At 43.2% G+C, this 16,785-nt stretch overlaps 1 protein-coding gene across 2 annotated transcripts in view; it reads left to right on the top strand.

Moving 5' to 3' along the window:
* Positions 1 to 16,785, top strand: part of GLRA1 (glycine receptor alpha 1) — a 116,347-nt gene that overhangs the window by 37,477 nt on the left and 62,085 nt on the right. For both annotated transcript variants that reach the window (XM_017540523.2, XM_017540522.2), the window contains exons 2-3: positions 830 to 957; positions 6,451 to 6,518. In XM_017540523.2, the coding sequence (XP_017396012.1) occupies positions 830 to 957; positions 6,451 to 6,518 (196 nt within the window). The remainder of the gene's footprint in view (positions 1 to 829; positions 958 to 6,450; positions 6,519 to 16,785) is intronic.

The following is a 16,785-nucleotide window of genomic DNA, read 5'->3' as shown; positions in this document are numbered from 1 at the left end:
ATGTTCTTAATGCATTAGTAATTCATACTGTGGTGTGAAAGAATCCCTAAAGCCACTTACTTGAATGGGTGTGGGGTGGAGGACAGGTGACAGAAACAGCGTGAAGCATCCCCACAGTTTGATTTCAAATCACCTAATCCTCAATAAAATGAAGTAGGCTACTACTGATTTACTCTGGGTCCTATGTCAGTCCTTTCCACTAACTGGGCCTCAATTTCCCAAGTGAGATTTTCTGAAGTGTATGCTTCTTGAGACGGTGATCCCATAAGTATAATCATATAAGCTTGTCAAAGCTTCGGAGGAGACTTGAGGTAAAAATGCCTGATAAAATTTGTGTTCCAGAATGCATCTGACTTTAGCAACTTTTTAAAAAATTGGTGACTTTGATTCTGAAGACAAACCTTGAGGAAATGGTAAATTACTTGATCTATAACATCCCTTCTGTCTGATTTGCTCCATGGACCTATGAGAGTACCGGTGCTCAACACAGAGTCAGGTCTACCAAAAGACTAACCCTCCAACCTCCTCTCCCAGGGAGACCCAGCTGCCAAGTGTGATTACTCAAAATCCCAGAGATGAAGCCTTAAAAATGTCAGTGGCTTCTCAGCATCAATTAGACACTTGGCTGCCTGCCAGGATCCCATGCCGGCTGATATTTGGGCTGGGTAAACAATTTAACCTGGGCCTTACCTCACTGAAGACCCATATTACCTGTTTCTCCCACTAAGGGCACTCTTGTGTTTCTACAGGGGTTGGACGAGGCTAGGATCTGATCACAGCAAGAGAAAGAGCTGTCAGTAACCTTTTGCTTTCCTCTCTTCCTCCTTAGCCTTGCTGCTTCTAAGGAGGCTGAAGCTGCCCGCTCTGCACCCAAGCCTATGTCACCCTCGGATTTCCTGGATAAGCTAATGGGGAGAACCTCTGGATATGATGCCAGGATCAGGCCCAATTTTAAAGGTAGAGAAAACCTTCCTTCCAGACCCACAGGGAAATGCTTTCCCAGATTACAGCAGCAAGCAGAATGGTATTACACACAGACGGTAAATACACGATATGAATCCCATGACTCTTTCCTCTACCCAAGGCAGACATTCTTAATCAGGTCAGTCTTCTCTCCCACCAAGCCCAGAAAAAGCCTTAGAGGATTCAATTTAATAGCACCTCTGGTTTGCAGGAGTCCAGAAGTGAATTAAAAACTTTCTGCTACCTCTTGTATAATAGGAAGAAGGATAAACATGGAATGTGGAGAAATGGGTTCAAGTTTGGGCTCAGGCACAAACTTACTCTCTGAGCTTAGATGGTGAGCCTCTCCCTTTCTTTGAGACTTAGTTTCTTCATCTGTGCAGTGATGCGCTTGGATACTTCAGCAGCCTTTAGGCATATGCTTCACAGAGCTTTCAGACTTCCAGCAGATGCCCCCAAAGGAGAAGCAGAGGGCATGATGAGCAAGCCCACCCTGCTTCTCCCCAAGCAGCCCACCTTTTACTTTCGATAAATGGCTCCCAACAAAAATGCATCAGCTGAAAGTTTCCCACGGGCTAACAAATAATGTTGAAAATGTTTATTCTAAATCAGAGTCATCATTTCAAATCCCTCCCAGGGTTGGGTAGATAAATGAGTGAGGCAAACCAAGACTAAGACAATAGGGAGTGGTGGAGACTATGAAGAAATAGAGGTACTGGCTCCTCTGCAGGGGCAGCCTCTCCTTAGCCCCAGCCTGCAGTTGCCCTGCAGAAATGTAAGCCGCATGTTGCCAGAGTATCAAATATTCCAAGAAAAGCCAGATATCGAGATCTATGTGAGACCTCCTAATTCCTAAAACATGTAAATTAAAACAAAATGTGTTTGTGACCCACATATGCCCTGTGGGTAGCCAATTTACAAACTCTACTCCAGGTGACCTGAAACTTTTTTTTACCTCTCATAATCCTTTGGGAACTTAATCAATGTCTATAACCAAGAGACTAGTTCCCTTTGGTCACTGATGCCTTAGGAGGTTGCAGCTATCTCAAACTGCCAAGCAGAATCCAGCAGGTGCAATCTTAAGGACTTCCTTGGGAGCCTGTAAACTCTGACCTTCCTCCTGGCACCCTTGCAAAAATCTTATTTCAAGGACCTGCAGTCAGCCTCCTAGACAAGACTTGATTTCAGGTGCCTTTCCTCACTGTTCCTTTTGGCTCAAGTCCAGGACCAAACAAGGTATGTGACAGCTGGTAACAGCTTCCTAATATTTGCTCACTTTGTCCTCTGCTCTCAAGTCCCCTTCTCAGAGTGCTTGCTCCGCACAGCTCTGCAAATAGAAAACGTTCTGGGAGATGCACCCAGGTCTCTGTTTGGGCCCACTCTCCACCCGTTTACCTCGTGGCTCCTTCACTCCCCCCTGGACCTTGCTCCCGAGGCCATAGCTTCCAGCATTGTGAGCATAACCTTGGTTACCCCAAGGATAGGTAAGTCAAGAAAGAACAAGGTTGCTGCCCCAGCACACTCAGCTCAGGCCTTCACCAGGGTCACAATCTCAAAAACCTAGAGGGGCAAGACAACGATAGAATATTAATGAAGCAGGATGGAGAGAAGAAAATAAAACCCGAAAACACGGGTCTCATCTAAGGGCAGCCACTTCTCAGCTCTTGTTGATGGCTGTCAGGCAGGAATGCAGACCCTGTACAGCCAGGCCTTCCAAGAAAAGACTTAAGTCTAAGGTTTTATCTGAAATCTTGCAAACTGACAACTAAATCACCTCTTTTAAAAACACTGTCAGCCAAATCCAACACTTTCAAGAACCGGTTAGGGCCCTTGGCAACCAGGTTGCATCCTCTGTCCCTCGCTGTTTTTAGGCGTCCCGGTCCCCCGCGCCCCCTGGTGGACTCTCTCAGAACTCCATCCTGAGTAGAGGCTGCATGGTCTTACTTTCCTAAAAAAGGAGGAACTCATTCATGTGTTGAATGTGGGTTCATCCAGGGTTTATATGTTAGTTATTCTTTGTGCATGCCACTGTACTTGACACATAGAAAAGCCTTCATAAATGAATGAGTGAATGAATCAATAAATAATCCCACAAATATGCTAGGGCTTAGAACAGTTAAGTGACTTAAGTCATGCTGTCAAGACCAGAGACTTTAACCCAGTTATTCTAACTTAATTCTTTGTCTAATAATAACGATTTATTTATTTGTTTGCGTATTTATTTATGTACTTTACTTATTTACTTACTTAGCAATGGACATTTTTAAGAAATAAAATTTTGCCCTGACCACTGAATCAGGGCGCTTCCAACCTTCCCACTCTGAGAACCTTGGGCCCAATATCCACAGAAATAGATCATCTTTTAGGCCCCTCCTAACACTGCACTAGCCTTAACCCCTCTGACTCCGCACCTGACTGGGAATGAGGTGCAGCTTCCTGGAGCCTCACTGTAGGAGCTGAGAAGTTTTCTCTGCCCTCTTTTGTGCTGAGGCCTGAAAAATTTCCAAGAGGATTTTATGCCCTCAGCCCTTTGATGCCTTTCATGCTTCCACCCAGACACAAATCAGGTTCCCCCAAACTCCATTCAAACCATAGAGCTCCTCAAAAGGCCATTGAGGATCAGGCCCCCTGTGACTCCAACCCGACAGAAGAGGGCTGCATTGTTTAAAAACTCTACGAAGGGATCCGTCACTCAGTAGCTGCCTTAAGTGCTAGAAATTTTCCGTGCTCCTGCCCCTCATGAAAACACAGGTAGCAAGGAAAAGCAACCACAGTCTGCAGAGTGCAATGGCACAGAAACTGTGACATGGAAATAAAGGGCACTAGGACAGCACTCCAGGTCTCCCTCTACTTACCTAGCAGGCATGGCCCCACTTGAGTCACTTACTGTATCTCGGCCTCTGTTTCTCCACCTGTAAAATGATCCAGCAGAACTAGGCCATTCCAGCTCTGCTAGTGTTTTCCATATGATTTTGTGTATTATAATGGCTCCTAGGATCAGGGGCACAGCCCAATGCAAATACATATACAATAGCAAAATTAAACTTTAATATTTAATGAAATATATACATTATCCTGCTGCCAAAGGCAGCTGGATTGTAATTTTCTCAAGGATGATTTAATTTCAGATTTATTTCAACGAACCACACCTCCCCATAGGATCCTTCTGGCCTGCACCCCCTCACACACATAAATCAGAATCTAATTTATATGGAAGTCACACTGCCAGATACTTGCAGGGACTGGGTGAGAACTCTGTGCACGTCATTCCAAGGCATAGGCAGTAACTCCTTGGGGTATCTTAATGGTGTGAGGCAAAAAACAAACAAACAAACAGGTCTGAGTCTAAATGAAGGAGAAAAATTCTGACCATTCAGGTTTTTTCCACCTGACCTTTGTTTAGATGGAAGTGACAAGGAGGCAGACCTCTGCTCAGCACATGGAAAAATACATTTAGCAGACAGAGCTCTCCAACTATGGAAAGGGTTGCTCAAGACAAAATGAGTTTCCCACTGCTGGAAGTATTCAGGCACTCAGCCTTGAATGGGTATTCAGTCTACAGCAGTGGTGCCTAAACCTGGCTGTGCATGAGACTCACCCAGGTAGCTCTCTGAACACTCGACTCTTGGGCTAACCACCAGAGATTTGGTTTCACTGAGTGTGGGGTTGGGCCAAAGAATCTGTAATTTAACAAGTTCCCAGATGATTCTCCTGCAGATAACCCTGTCTGCACTACAGTTTGGGAAGAAATTGATGAGGTGAGCTTTAAGAAACCTTCCAGCCCTGAAATCTTATAACCCTGAAATGCAAATGGATAGCTTCTATAAAGGAATTCCAAACCACTGAAGCTGAGAATGACTACCTAGAACAAGAGCTATTCTCTCTCCAGATTGATGAGGAAATTGAGACCCAGGACAGAGAAAGGGCATTGCCAAAGTCAAACAACCAGTGAGTACTAGAGTTATGTCTAAAACCCAGAGGTCCTGATAATCCCTTGAAGGAAAAACGTAGATTCTCACCCCAAGACTAAGTCCTCTCCTATATGCCAAGACTTCTGATCTTAGCTTAGTTTGAGCAAAATGCCTAGGCTACTCTTTCAAGAGGGACAGAATGCAATGGGTGCTAGAGGGCATAAGGACATAGCTACTTTCTTCTTTCCACAATCAGAAAACTTTGGTTCAAGTCCTGGTTCTACCACTTGTTAGTTGAATGAAACTGGGTGAGTTACCAAAACTCTTGGTGCTACCTTTGTCAAGTAGGAACAAGCATTCTGCCCTGCCTACCTCAGTACCTCATGGGAATCAAGAAAATGAATCTGAAAAGAAAATCACAAATTGCAAATGACAATCTTCATGTGAAAGGTTGTGACCTTTGAACCACGTCCTATTCATCTTCAAAGTCACCTCCAGGTCATCACCTTTCTGAGGTCTTTCCTGCTTCATTCTCCAGAGCCTCTCTCACTTGATGCTTTTACCACTCTTACCCATGGCCTTGCATTTCCCTTTGGTTATTTTCTGTCAGCCCTTTTTGTCAGCTTATTTGAAAACCCAGTACTGAAAATTCTGGACTCTGCCACTGTCTCTGCTTCCTTCCTCTGAGCCTGTTTCCTACAGAATAGCCATTCAGATGAGCACCCTTGGAGTTAGACAAATCTGAACCCAAACTCTGGCTCGCGCATTTGCTAGTTATGTAACCATGAACAAATAACCTCTCTGAGCCTCTGTTTTCTCACCTGTAAAATGAAGGTAACAACCCTACCTTCTCCTGGAGTTGTTGAGAGGATGAAATGACCTTAATAATATTCTCAGCACAGCAGTAACCCCTATAATGTTTAGTAAATGGCAACTGCTATAATTAATAGTATAAAGTGAAGAGATTGGGCTTCAATGAGACAACATTTCCTCCAGCAATGAGATAGCAAAGCAGTGAATAATCCTCCATTTCTGTCCCATGCTTTGTAGTAGGATTCAAAAAACTTGCTCAGAAAGTATTTAACAAAGTCTATAGACTTCCCCTGAGGTTCCTTCTGATTCCTCAGCTGGTAATTCCCATCAGTGCCTTTCAGACAATCATTCTTGGTTCATAAGTTCAAGGCAAGGAACTTGCTGTTCCTTGTGATTCCCAAGATGGCCTCCAAATGTTGTAGCCATAAATATATTTCAGCCACAAATTAGAAGGCAACCGATGGGACTTGGGAAAGGAATTTCAACCATATGGCAGGATGATGAATCATCCTGTGTTAATGAAAGTACATCTCAGCTCAGCCTCTGGTGTTCTGTACCTGGTGCTCACTTGGGGACCAGGAAATCTGGCACAGAGATGTTAAATGGTGGCTGGGAATTCCAAGTGGGGGTGGGGTAGAGAGCAAGCAAGGATCTCCTCCACCAAGGGCAATCTATTCCAAAAGTCAGTGTTCTAGGAATGGGTCCTAACCTCTGGGTTCTTCCATCACCATGGGACTAAGCAGGAATCTCTCTTGATTGGCAGGTCCCCCAGTGAATGTGAGCTGCAACATTTTCATCAACAGCTTTGGTTCCATTGCTGAGACAACCATGGTGAGTAAGTCAAAACACAAGCTGTTAGTTTCTACTGGGGATATCTCTCCATGAAATATTTATCCTCTGCATTGGTTTCCACCAAGGAGGAGGGGAATCAGCTGGGTTTTTTTCAAGTCCCCAGTGGTATCATGAGGCTCGATGTCTTTACTGTCACACTAAATGTTTTCAGTAAAGATATAACATCTGAAAATGGTTAAAGAGCTAGCAAGCAAGCACCTGCCAAACACCCAGGATTACAGAAATAAAATTATCCAACAAGTCAAATTTTTAGAGCAAAAGAAAATGTGAAGACCTGTTTTTAAGTTTAACATTCAACTGCAGAATGGCAGAAGACTGCTGGTTATAGAAGCTGAAATGGGTATATTGGTCTAATTGCATATTTCCTCTACTATTGAATACATGTAAAACTTTTCACAGTAAAAAAGTTTAAAATAAATCAATTACACTAGAAGAAATGCCAAAAAAAGATACCAAAATTGGAACTGTGATTATCTCTGCATTATAAACTTATGAATAATTTTTATTTTCTTCCCACAGTATTTATATATTTTTCAAATTTCTGTAAGGGATGAATATTACATTAATAATTATAAATAAATATAATGATACTTTAAAATATTTATCAGCCTTTTTTTGTTTTTCAACAGAAAACAAATTATACTTATGTTAAGGAAGTGATCTACCTTGTGAAAAAATAATCAGGGCAGCCTACAGTTAACTGTAACCTATCCATTTCCGGACATCCACCTGCCCCTAATCTAGTTCAGGCTTCCATTGTGGCTTGCTTACATGACTGCAAAGGGTTCTCATTGGCTTCCAGCTGGCCCCCTTCCAGTCTACTTTTTCCCACACTGGCCTTTCCAGAACACAAATCTAACCACAGCGCTGCCACAATTTAAACCCTCCTTACAGCTCCCCATCACCCTCAACGTTAAACCCAAATTCTTTTGCAAAGATGAGGAGGCTCCCTGTGATTCACCCTGCGTCATATCTTCCCTCTCCCACCGCATACTCTAGCTGCACTGATTGCTTACAGCTCTCCATCCAGGTTGTCTCTCCCTCCCTGCTTTACAGGTTTCTGGGGATTGCTGCTAGGCCGCTGCCTGGAGCACCCACTCCAGCCTTCTTTCCCTTGCCAATTCCTATTGTCCTTTAAGACTCAGCTTAGAATTATTCTCATAGAAAGCCTCCCCACTCTAACATGTGTGTACGTGTGTGTGAGTTCAAGTGTGCACTTCACCTGAGGCTGGGATGAGTTCCTTCTGTCCATTCTGTTGACACATTTTACAATTTCCAAAACAGCACTTGCCACTTACAGTTACCACTGTACCAGCCTGCTTATGTGTCCCTCCTGTCACTGTACTGTAAGTTCTTCGTGTGCTGGTACCTTGTCTCGTTTCCTGTGGGAACCTCAGCAGCTAGTGATTCAATAACAGAGAGTCAACAGCTTTTTAAATAAATAAACCAAATCAATTATATTGCTTATCAGTTAAAACCAGTATTTGGTCCTAAGCATTTATGGAGATTACATCCAACCTTTCAGTCCCAGGCTGGCAAAAATCACTGAGTTTTGTAGGTGAGGTTGCAAATGGTCTAAAAGCTGTTCTTTGCAAACAGGCCTGTCTTGATCTGGTCAAGAAGACTGTGCCCAGATTCAGAGGACAAATGGTGAAACTCCCTAAAGTAACAGGCCTCTTATCTCCAAATGGAGATGGCCCTACTTGCTAGCTAGGAGCAAACACAGGTGCTTTGCACTGGGTATCCAGGTGAAATAAATAGCCAAGTTCTTTTCACCTTTGAATGGATGTCTTACAAGCACTCTTAATGAGCCCCTGTGCTTTTCTTCCCCTCCTCCAAGATCAGAAGCATGTTGACATTTGTATTCATCATAATCTGTACAGTGAGTGTTGACACTGCCACTCTTTCCTCAATGGTAAATGGTTATCAAGCCAAGTCAGGGAGTGGACTACCTGGTTCTGTAAAGGACCTGGCTATTTGAGGATAGGCACACATATCTGCACTTGTTTCCCTGTAGTGACCAACAGAGACCTAATTTCTTCATACAGATTCCTAAAAAAGAAAGTTAGAGCCCTGCTTCATGTAATGGTTAAAAGCTCAGCTCTGGAGTCACATACACTGAGCTCACTATCTGTGAGGAGCTAATTTCCTTCATATCTTTAAGCCTCAGTTTCTTCATCTGTAAAATCCCAATGGTAATTAACAAACTGATATAATTAAGTTATTATGTGTAGTATGCAGAGAAAAATGGTTTTTTGTTTTGTTTTGTTTTAAGACAGAGGCTCACTCTGTAGCCCAGCCTGGAGTGCAGTGGCATGATCCTCACTCACTGCAAACTCTGCCTCCTGGATTCAAGAGATTCTTATGCCTCAGCCTCCCAAGTAGCTGGGATTGCATACATGCACCACCAGGCCCAGCTAATTTTTGTATTTTTAGTAGAGAGGGGGTTTCGCCATATCATCCAGGCTGGTCTCGAACTCCTGGCCTCATGTGATCCACCCACCTTATCCTCCCAAAGTGCTGGGATTACAGGCGTGAGCCACCAGCCTAGAAAAATGTTTTTCATTGTACCTGCTTTGTAAATGTTCACTAAACATTTTTTATGATGGCAATGATGATCGAGACTCTGGACACTGAAGCCCCAATATTATCACTGATGATTTGCTGTGCAATCTTGAGCAATCCTTAGCCTTCTCTGAGGCTTGGTTTCTTCCTCCTCTCCTCTCCACCCCCACCCCCACAACCCTCATCCCCTACTTCCCACCCCACATCTTCTGACTACCTTTTTAGACTTCACTTCTGCTGCATTTTGCTTTCTACAGAAACAGTGTAGCAGAGTAATTAGATAGAGTCTTCAATGCCCAGACAAAATCTGAGGCTCAGCTCTGTGATCTTGGCCAAGGTATTTAAGTTGGCTTTCTCATCTGTTGAAAATAGGGATGCCCATAGCATTCACCTTGTGGCCTGCTGTGAGTATTAAGAGATAAAGCATGGAAACTGCAAAACGCAGCGCCTGACGCAAAGTGCACATGCAATGATGCCAGCTATTGTTACATGCATTTATAATTTTCAGCACATTTTCACATTCACTCTCTCATGTGATTCCTTCACCAAATGTTCAGTCTTACAATGGCTCTGTAAAGTAGGCATACTATGTTCCCCATTGCACAGCTGAGAAAATGGAGATTTGTACAGATCATATCACAAAGCTTGTTAGTGACTGTGCAAGGGTTAAGATCCAATTCTCATATCCCACAGACAAGTGTTTATTCTGTGCCACACTGCTATAACTCCAAAGAACACAGACTAAAAAACTTGGAGGACCAGGACCTACAAAGTACACATAAGCAACAGTCTAAGTGCTATCAAAAGTGGAAATCCAACCCAATAGCATGCCATGCCCAGCTCCCCTCAAGAGAAAATAGTAACTAACAATAATGGAGATAATCAACAAGCAACCCCAGAGGAGATGGCCCCCTGGAGAACTAAATAATCTTCAGACAGGAAATGAAGGATCAGCTATGATGTGCTGCCTTGAGGATAGACCACAAATGATGTAGTTTTCTTCCTATTTATTAAAGTTAATCCCAAGTAGGGCAGGGAGTGCTATTTCCAAGCTTGTACATTTCATAATATAGTAATATCTCATTTAACAACACCAATAGATTCTTAGAATCTGCAGCTTTCAACAAAATGACTACAACACAAACAATTTTATTTCTCATCAACATTATAACAAAACAACATTATTCAATAAACTGCTAAATGTCATTTCACTTAACCTCTGTTCCCAATAACCTATCGATGATGTTAAATGAAGACTTATGTACTGTGATTTTTTTTTCCACTAGCTTCTTAATTATTTGTGTGTTTAACTTACTTTGCCGATGCTATAGGGAGAAAAGTCTCAGATCTAAAAAATATATATAGAGAGAGAGAGAGAGAAATTGCCTAGTTCAGCTCCCCATTTTCTGGAGAGAGATCTGGTGGTTAGAATGGTAAGGTCACTTGAGCAAAGTCACACAGCATGAAATAAGTGTGAAAGAAACAGAGGTCTGTTGCTCTCTGCAGTGGTCAAAGATTCCCCTCCCTTCAGCTTCCTTCCCCTCTAGATTCCAACAACCAAAACTTTCGGGCCACTTTCCCATTCGAGCCTCTTTCCTTATTACTCAGTGTCTTTAGGAAACTGGTATTAGTGTAATAACAAGAAAAACAACTTGTTCTTGAAGAACTTATTGTATGCTACTACATATCAGGCAGAGAACAGACCAGTCTGGTATCTGTCACCTAATTTAGGCTTGATAACAACCCCCATACAGTGGGAAGGGTTATCTCCAGTTCACAGATGAGAAAGCTGAGGATCAGAAAATTTAGGTTATTTTCCTAAGGACACACAGCTAATAAGTAGCAAGGGTAGAAATTCAACTCAGTGCATGGTCTCCTAAGCAAAATGTAAATATTTAATTCCTGGATGTTTGGGGACTACCCACCCCTTGCTTGTCCCCTTTTATCACAGAGAATTAGAGCAAAAGAGAACTTCAGCTTGAACAGAGAAACTGGAGGCTAGAAAGAGGATTGCACTTGCCCATGGACACACACACACAGCTAATTAGTGGCACAGTCAGCCCAAGCTCCCTGATTTTCAGCCCAGAATCTGCCTCTCCAACCCCACAAAGAGCTGGTTGTGCACCATGGGTCCAAGGTAATATGGACATAGTCCTGGTGTCAGAAACTTTCCAGGCTGTGTTTGTTCTCCAGAAACAGCAGGAGTGCATAGCATCTCTATAAACAGCTGGAGTCCCCAGGCCTAACTGCCTGCCTCCCAGGACCTGGCTTTATTCACCGAAACTAACAGACCTGAGAACAGAGAGGCAGCCAGCAAAGCAACAGGGGTCTCTATCCAGTCCTGACAAGGGGAAGGCTGAGACCGCCTGTCCTTTAACTAACCTTTTCCAGGACTCTCTTTGAGTCTGTGCAGCAAGAAGAAGGTAGAATTTGAAATAGAAATGTACAAGAGAGGTCACGCACAGTGGCTCATACCTATAATCCCAGCACTTTGGGAGGCTGAGGTGGGCAGATTGCTTGAGCCCAGGAGTTCAAGGCCAGCCTGGGCAAATGGTGAAACCCTGTCTCAACTAAAAAGAAAAAAAAAAAAAAATTAGCCGGGCTTGGTGGCACATGCCTGTAGTCCCAGCTACTCAGGGAGCAAGGGCTAAGGCAGGAGGATCACCTGAGCCTTAGGAGGTCAAGGGCGCAATGAGCTGTGATTGTGCCACTGCACTCCAGCCTGGGCAACAGACTGAGGCCCTGTCTCAAAAAAAAAAAAAAAAAAAAAAAAGAAAAAAAAAAGGAAAAAAAAAAAAAAAAAAAAAAAAAAAAAAGGGAAAAAAAAAGTGAAAGAAAGAAATATACAAAGGAAAAGAGGAAAGAGAGTCCTGATCTAGAGCAGCCCCTCTGGTAGTCCACAAGGAGCTAAAACTCAGATGAGAAAAGCTAGCTCATCTGGACACATGTGCATACGTGTGTGCACTGCAGCATCTATGGATCTGTGTAGTGTGTATGTGTACGTGTATACTGTGGGATTGTGCAGTTGTATACATAGGCATGTGTATATGTGATGCTAATTTGCACATACGTAGACATGTAACCTCAAAGAGAATGTGTATGATCATATATAGGCATGAACATAAGTATGTGTACTTCTGTGTTTATATACGTACATGTGGAAATCTGTATGTATGAATACGCATGTATCTATGAGTTTTCATGTATGCAGGAGATGTGAAAGTACTTAAGAACTAATGTGCATGAAGTGTATTATTTTCTTTGGATATTTGTATGTGGATATTTGTGAGTATACAAAGAGATATTTAAGTATGTATCAGCATTTGAGTCAGCACATTTACGTGTGTACAGGCATGCGCATGTGAATGTGTGTGCATATTAATACATGTGAATAAGTAAAAGAGTATTTAAATATGTATCAGTATGGGAGTATGTCTATACATGTGTGCACATTAAGGAACTTGTATATTGCTGGAATTTATGTAGAACTATATATAAATACATGAAAGAGAGAGAGAGAAAGAAAGAGAGAGAGAGAGAGAGAGAGTGTGTGTGTGTGTGTGTGTGTGTGTGTGTGTGTGTGTGTGTTGACATCCTTTGGGCATGAATCCCAGTATTTTCATTATTAGAACATGTGTTCTAGCCTCTCTTGCCAAGGGGCAAGCTAGCTTGGCACCGAGACAGGTGCACTGTGGCCAGGGCCCCTGCTGATTGATGACAGCCTATGCAACTACAGTCCACAAGTTTGGCCTTATTTGTTATTAAGGGACAATGGACAGAGCCCTGAACCAGGAGTCAAGAGACCAGGGTTTGAGTTCTCACTCTGCCACCATGTAACACTTTTGAGACTCAGTTCCCCTAGGTACATGGTTCTAAGAATGGTGCATAGGATCACACAGAGTAATAGGTACGCAAGTCTTTGGTAAATGCCATAGAAATATAAAAGATTATTTACTACTAAACTAGTCAGCCAAAGTAAAGACTTTGCATTAGTCCATTTTCACAGTGCTAATAAAGACATACCCAAGACTGGGCAATTTACAAAAGAAAAAGGTTTAATTGCAGTTCTGCATGGCTGGGGAAGCGTTACAATCATGGTGGAAGGCAAGGAAGAGCAAGTCACATCTTACGTGCACAGCAGCAGGCAAAGAGAGAGCTTGTGCAGGAAAACTTTCCCTTATAATAACCATCAGATCTTGTGAGACTTACACACACAATCACAAGAACAGCTTGGGAAAGCCCTGCCCTAACGATTCAGTTACCCACCACCAGGTCCCTCCCACAACACATGGAAATTCAAGATGAGATTTCGGTGGGGACAAAACCAAACCATATCATTCAACTTCTGGCCCCTCCCAAATCTCGTGTCCTCACATTTCAAAACCAATCATGCCTTCCCAATAGTCCGCCAAAGTCTTAACTCATTTCAGCATTAACTCAAAAGTCCACAGTCCAGAGTCTCATTCGAAACAAGGCAAGTCCCTTCCACCTATGAGCCTACAAAATCAAAAGCAAGTTAGTTGGGCAGGCACAGTGGTTCATGCCTGTAATCCCAGTATTTTGGGAGGCTAAGTTGGATAGATCACTTGAGGTCAGGAGTTCAAGACCAACCTGGCCAACATGATGAAACCCCATCCCTACTAAAAATACAAAAATTGGCCAGGCATGGTGGTGCAAGCCTGTAGTCCCAGCTGCTAGGAGGCTGAGGCAGGAGAATTGCTTGAACCCAGGAGGCAGGAGTTGCAGTAAGCAGAGACAGCACCACAGCACTCCAGCCTGGGTGACAGAGTGAGACTCTTTCTAAAATAAATAAATAAATGAAATCTGGGGGGAGAAAAAAAAAAAAAGCAAGTTAGTTACTTCCTGGATACAATGGGGGTATAGGCATTGAATAAATACAGCCATTCTAAATGGGAGACACTGGCCAAAACAAAAGGGCTACAGGCCCAATGCAAGTCTGAAATCCAGCAGGGCAGTCAAATCTCAAAGCTCCAAAATGTTCTCCTTTGACTCCACATCTCACAACCATGTCACGCTGATTCAAAGGAACCCATCTCTTGAATGGGTTCATGGTCTTGGGCAGCTCCTCCCCTGTGGCTCTGCAGGGTACAGCCTCCCTCCTGGCTGCTTTCAAAGACTGACATTGAGTGTCTGCAGCTTTTTCAGGCTCACAGTGCAAGTTGTCAGTGGACCTACCATTCTGGGGTTCGGAGTATGGTGGCCTTCTCACAGCTCCACTAGGTGGTACCCAAGTACGGACTCTGTGTGGGGGCTTCAACCCCACATTTCCCTCCTGCACTGCCCTAGTAGGGATTCTCCATGAGGTCCCCATCCATGCAGCAGGCTTTTGCCTGGGCATCCAAGGTTTCCATATATCTTCTGAATCTAGGCGGAGGTTCCCAAACCTCAATTCTTGACTTCCGTGCATCCACAGGCTCAATGCCACATGGAAACCACCAAGGCTGGGTGCTTCTATTCGCTGAAGCAACAACCTGAGCTATACCATGGCACCTTTTAGTCATGGCTGGAGTGGCTGGAACTCAGAACACCAAGTCCCTAGACTGCACACAGCCCAGGACCCTGGGCCTGGCCCACAAAACCATTTTCTCCTAGGCTTTCGGGCCTGTGAGGGGAGGGGCTGCTGTGAAGACCTCTGACACGCTCTAGAGACAGTTTCCGGGTTGTCTTGGAGATTAATATTCGGCTCCTCATTACTTACGCAAATTTCTTCTGCCTGCTTCAATTTCTCCTCAGAAAATGGGTTTTTATTTACAACATCAGGCTGCAAATTTTCCAAACTTTTATGCTCTGCTTCCCATATAAAACTGAGTGCCTTTAACAGTACCCAAGTAATATCTTGAAGGCTTTGCTGCTTAGAAATTTCTTCCACCAGATACTCTAAATCATCTCTCTCAAGTTCGAAGTTCCACAAATCTCTAGGGCAGGGGCAAAATGCTGCCAGTCTCTTTGCTAAAACATAACAAGCTTCACCTTTGCTCCAGTTCCCAACAAGTTCCTCACCTCCAGCTGAGACCACCTCAGCCTAGACTTTATTGTCCATGTTGCTCTCAGCATTTTGGGCAAAGCCATTCAACAAGTTTCTAGGAAGTTCCAAACTTTCCCACATTTTCCTGTCTTCTTCTGAGCCCTCCAAACTGTTCCAACCTCTGCCTGTTGCCCAGTTTCACATTTTTGAGCACCTTTTCCGCAGTCCCCAAAGTCACTTCCACATTTTCAGGTATCTTTTCAGTATTGCCCTACCATACTGGTGCCAATTTACTCTATTAGTCCATTTTCATGCTGCTGATAAAGACAAACCTGAGACTAGGTATTTACAAAAGAAAGAGTTTTATTGGACTTACAGTTCCACATGGCTGGGGAGGCCTCACAATCATGGTGGAAGGTGAAAGGCCCATCTCACATGGCAGCAGACAAGAGAATTTGTGCAGGGAAACGCCTCTTTTTTTTTTTTTTTTTTTTTTTTTTTTGGGGTGTTTTTTTTTTTTTTTTTTTGTGAACGCCTCTTTTTTTTTTTTTTTTTTTTTTTTTTTTTTTGAGACGGAGTTTCGATCTTGTTACCCAGGCTGGAGTGCAAGTGCAATGGTTCGATCTCGGCTCACCACAACCTCTGCCTCCCAGGTTGAAGCAGTTCTCCTACCTCAGCCTACCAACTAGCTGGGATTACAAGCATGCACCACCATACTCAGATAATTTTGTATTTTTAGTAGAGATGGGGTTTCTCTATGTTGGTCAGACTGGTCTTGAACTCCTGACCTCAGGTGATCCACCCACCTCAGCCTCCCAAAGTGCTGGGATTACAGGCATGAGCCACCACACCTGGCGGAAACTCCTCTTTTTAAAACTATCAGATCTTGCGAGACTTATTCACTATCATGAGAACAACATGGGAAAGGCCCGCCTCTATGATTCAATTACCTCCCACCAGATCCCTCCCACAACATGTGGGAATTCAAGATGAGATTTGGGTGGGGATATAGCAAAGCCATATCAGACTCCAACATTTTAACACACAAACATAAAGAAATGCCCTTCTGGGTTTCTGAGGTTTTTTGTTTTTCTTTTTCTGCTTGTTTCTGTTTTCACTGGTCTCTCTTCATTCATTTGTTCTTTCCATTCCAATTATTAATTAAGGTCTTACATGTGCTAAATTTGGCATTAGGCTCTAGAGATAGACTTCCGTTTTAATCCTGTAAGCTAGGTTTTCCTGCAGTAACAAATCCCCAAAATCTCAGCATCTTCAGACAACGATGATTCATTTATCCCTCATCTAAAGTCTGCTGCAGATCTAGGGGATCTCCAGGGCTTCTGTCCCCCAGGTAGTAGCTCAGCACTGCATTTCCATATCAACACATAATTTCACATTTGCCATGAAAGAGAACAATACACTGAAGGGTTTAATATTGGTGTATTAGTTTGTGCTGCTGTAACAAAATACCACAGATCAGATGGCTTCAACAACAGAAAATTATTTTGTCACAGTTCTGGAGGCTAGAAGTCCAAGATCAAGGTGGCAAGAGTTGGTCTCTGGTGAGGGACTGTTTCCTGGCTTGTAGACAGCCTTTCTCTCACTGTGTCCTCACATGGTCTTCTCTGTGCAGAGAAAGAGAAAGATTTGGTACCTCTTTCTCTCCTTTCTTTTTTTTCTTTTTTTTTTTTTTTT

Source organism: Cebus imitator, unplaced genomic scaffold, assembly GCF_001604975.1.
Source record: "Cebus imitator isolate Cc_AM_T3 unplaced genomic scaffold, Cebus_imitator-1.0 Scaffold126, whole genome shotgun sequence".
Taxonomy (NCBI): domain Eukaryota; kingdom Metazoa; phylum Chordata; class Mammalia; order Primates; family Cebidae; genus Cebus; species Cebus imitator.
The sequence above is the reverse complement of the archived record's forward strand: the minus strand, read 5'-3'. Positions and strand labels throughout refer to the sequence as shown.